Source organism: Netta rufina (assembly GCF_964035555.1).
Source record: "Netta rufina genome assembly, chromosome: 23".
NCBI lineage: Eukaryota > Metazoa > Chordata > Aves > Anseriformes > Anatidae > Netta > Netta rufina.
In genome coordinates, this window is record NC_140147.1 from 357,501 (window position 1) to 361,535 (window position 4,035).

Consider the following 4,035-nt stretch of genomic DNA (forward strand, 5'->3'; position numbering starts at 1 on the left):
GCTTGCATCATGTAAACACCCACCTTAGGAATGGATTCTCCCTAACACCTGACAGGTAAAGACGTTAATATGGCATATAACAGCATCTGAACAAGGACTCTACACTGAGTTTTCTGCAGGTCCCTCAAGGCCCCCCTTCCACTGCCACAAGGACTACCACTGCTTCACCTTCACCTACAGGATAACCAGCATGCACTTCCAACATGCTACTCTAGGAACTAAGAAAATTAAAAAAAAAAAAAAAGAGAGAAACATTTAAGAATGCTTAGAATTCTAAATTACTTGGCATCTTCTGATTTATTTTGAAGCCATATTTCACATAAAAACCCACCAACATTTAGCACGTTAACTCAATCAGGTATTTAAGAACTGCATTTTTGATGCTCAAGCAGACATTCCACATTTCCTCTAAAACTGTACTGGAGGATATGAAATTCCAGCACACACCCCCAGACACCTGATTACTCCATTTAGAATTGTATTTGATTCATTTGTCTTACTTCTCCACCTCATCCTAATCAACTTACCTTCTTTTCTAAGCATTCTGCAAATTTCAATTGCTTCAACAGTTTCTTCTGTTTGTTGCTGAAGCGATTGTCCTGTTCTGCACTTGTTCCCTAAAGCACAGGAAAAAAAAGAAGTTTAGTCTGCATGACATCCATCCAGCTTTCAGTACTGGTTTCCTATATATTCTTTCCCACGTATTTGCACAGCAACACCAGTGACACCATTGTGCACACAAATGAGCCTTTTCCAGTGCCTATTTCAGCACCGCAGTCATCACCTACCGCTGAAGGTTTAGGGGTAGGCAAACTCCTAACTCCACAGTGATACCTTAACCAGGTAATCTCCCCGGCACACTACTTGCAAATTTTAAAAGTACAGTAGTGCTGAACTGCAATGAGAAGGACCTATGCTGGAACTCACAAACTCCTCAGAAGGAGTAAGTTGTTCTTCCCCTTTCCAGTAACAAAAACATTATATTTGGCTACAGTGACATCTGTGAAGCCCCTGGGTAAATCTCTGAAGTGAATTAGCTAACACAGAGTCAGCAAGAGTACAAAGAATACTATTTTATTGATCATGCTCTGTTAAAGTTCACCAACTTGTTCCACTTTTGTGAACAGAAACTATGGATGAAATCATTTGGAACTGGAAGACTTGAAAGCCCGTGTCTGGAAAATTTACTTGCACAGAAGTAAACAACTGCACACGAACAGAAGTATGTGCAGAACTGCATCCAAATACTAATAACCCGTTAACAATTCAAAAGCCCAGAATTCACATGTGAAGTAAAGTTTATTCAGGAAATCAACGTGACTGATGAAGAACACAGGAAATTAATACATTCAATTTCCTGCGCACGGAAAGAATGCATTGCATGCAAGTAATAATACAAGCTGCTAAGGAACCAAAAGATAAAAAATAAAAAAAAAAAAAAAAAAGCTCAAAATTCTAGGGTAACCACTTAATTTGATCAGAAAAACACCCTGAATTAGCAACATAATACACTCCAAATTTGTCAAGTACAGAATGGGAACTGAAAGCATTAACATTCCCATTTGCAACCTTGGGACACAGGAATTGTAAAGACTTGAGGCACAGACACCTGCCAGGATTAAGTATGTTTAAAACTGTTTATAGTATTTGCAGCCTTGCAACCTACACCTTAGCAACAGATGCAATACTCACCAGATCATTCAAGAATGTCTTGGCTTTTAACTTTTCCAATTGTTTAAAATATTATTTACAGTCCTGTTTCACTACCATGTTTTGATTTTTTTGTTTTTTTAAATTAGGCACCTTTCACAGCCCAGTCTAAAACAATACTCAACTTCTAGTTCAGTGTTTTCAGTCCCAGTCATTGCACTACAAGTGACAATTATTCGGTCTGTAAACTTTTAAAGAATGGCACCAGATGGGACAAACACAGGTTTAACTTGTAATTATTTTTCTCTTCAACTCATCTCCTAGCATGCTTATGACATTTTTACCAGGCTAGCACATTAGCATAAAAGTGATTAAATGAAGGGAAACGTGTGCTCCCATGCTTTAAAAGCATCCCTGGTGCAGGAATACAAAATAATAGGGCTGAACGGGTCAGCGACTTTCCATCAGTTAGATTCTGTGTAAAATTAAGTTCTCTCACAACAGCCACGGAAGCCCTTTAAAAAATAAATCAATTTTAATTAGTGAAGAAAAGGTTAGAAGAAATACACCAGTTTATTTCTTAAAACACCGAATAATCTTCACAGCACGGAGCTTTAAGTCCCCACGCTTAAAAAAGGGCTAAAAAAGGGCACTTTCGTTTATTTCCTCTAAACCAGCACGTCTCACTGCAACCCCCCCCAAATCCCCCCCGTGTTTCAAGGCCCCGGGGCTCAGCCCGCGAGGCGGCCGCAGGCCCCGCCGCGCCAGGACCCCCCCATCCCCGCCTCCTCCTCCGGGCCCCGCGCGGGGAGCGGCGGCGGCCTCGGGAGCCCTCGGGAGCCCTGGGCCCCCCCCCCCGGCCCCGGCCGCCCCGCGCCGCCTGGGTCCCGCCGCCATTTTCTGCGCGGCCGCCGCTCGCAGGAGCCTGCGCAGGGCGGGGGCGGGGGGCACGGCGGCGCTGCTCGGGGAGCGCCGCGCCAGCGCCTTCCTTCCCCGGCGGCGGCGAGGCCCGCGGAGGCCCGACCCGGCCGCCCGCTGCCCTCCGGGCCGGCCCCGGCGCCCTCTCCGCCGCCGGCCGCCCGCCGCCGGCACTTACGCGGAAGAAGCCCGCGTCCATCTTGCCTCCTCCGCCTCCTCCTGGCCGCAGCGCGAGGCCGTCCCGGCGTGCACCGCGCGCCGCGAGCCCCTCGCACGCTGCTGGCGCTGAGGCGGGGGGGGAAGGAGAGCGCGGGGCGCCTGCGCGCGGCACGAGCGGGAGGGGGCGAGGGGGCGGAGCCGCGCGCTCCGTGAAGGCTCTGCGACGCCCGCCGATTGGCGGATGCGGGCGGAGAGGGTAGGGGAGCGCGCCGGAATCGGCCAATCGGGAAGCGCGACGTTCCGGGGGCGGCTGTGCGGGGGGGTGGCTGCGGGGCTGCGAACCCTCTTCTCGCGAGATGTTGGCGAGGGGCGGGGCGGGGGTGGCTCCCAGGGCCCGGCCCCGCCCCGAGGCAGCGACGGGGCCGGGAGGGGGCGCGCGAGGCCCGGAGTCCCCCGGAGCTCCCCAGCGCCCCCCAGCGGCGGGAGGCCCCCGGCGGGACAGGGCCGCGCCCTGGGCCCCTGGGGGCGTCGCGGCTGTGGCGGGGCGGCTCCCAGCGGGGCTCCCAGCGCGTTCGGTGCTCGAAGCGGCACCCAAAGGAGCCGGTTAAAGACAGAGCCCCCCGGGGGGGCGGCTGCTCCGCCCGCAGCAGCGGCCACCCGCACAGAGCGGTGTACGGCAGCACTGCGCGTGCTGCCTCAGTGCAGCAGGGTGCAGCTCGCTGTTACGATTAATCAACTAATTAATTCTGTCAATGCAAAGGCAACAATCCGTTAGAAGCGGGTCTGCCCGATAACGTTAAACAGATGACTGCGAGATGAGGCTTATCTTTGCCCTGGTTTCAGTTAGGGCAGGGTTAATTTTCCTCCGAGTAGTTTGTATGGTGCTGTGTGTGGGATTTAGGATGAGAATAACGTTGATACCACATTGATGGTTTAGTTGTTGCAGAGCAGTGCTTACACCAAGCCAAGGACATCTCAGCTTCTCGCTCCGTCCTGCCAGCGGGCAGGCTGGGGGTGCAGCAGGAGCTGGGAGGGGACAGGCCCAGGACAGCTGACCCCAACTGCCCGAAGGGGTATTCCAACCCATCTGGGGTCATGCTGAACAGCACACAGGGGGGCTGGCCCAGGTCGGGGGGCAGCTGCTCGGGGTTAGGCTGGGCATCGGCCAGCGGGTGGTGAGCAACTGCACTGTGCATCACTTGTTTGTACACACTATTAGCAGTAGTACTACTATCATTATTACTATCATTATGTGTTAATAAACTGTCTCTATTTCAACCCACAGGCTTCACTTTCCCGTTTCTCTCC

The 4,035-nt window shown here is 51.7% G+C and overlaps 1 protein-coding gene across 9 annotated transcripts in view; it reads right to left on the reverse strand.

The window, feature by feature from the left end:
- The window catches only part of SRRM1 (serine and arginine repetitive matrix 1), an 18,773-nt gene extending 15,891 nt beyond the window's left edge, over positions 1-2,882 (reverse strand). For 5 of the 9 annotated variants that reach the window (XM_084300795.1, XM_084300793.1, XM_084300792.1 and 2 more), the window contains exon 1: positions 528-543. Coding sequence is in view for 4 of the 9 variants with exons in the window: in XM_084300789.1 (XP_084156915.1) it covers positions 528-617; positions 2,747-2,767 (111 nt within the window). In the remaining 5 variants the exon portion in view is untranslated. Of the gene's footprint in view, positions 1-527; positions 618-2,746 lie in introns of those variants that run through there. The other 4 variants (XM_084300789.1, XM_084300788.1, XM_084300787.1 and 1 more) reach the window with 3 other exon arrangements.
- Between the last annotated feature and the right edge of the window lie 1,153 nt (positions 2,883-4,035).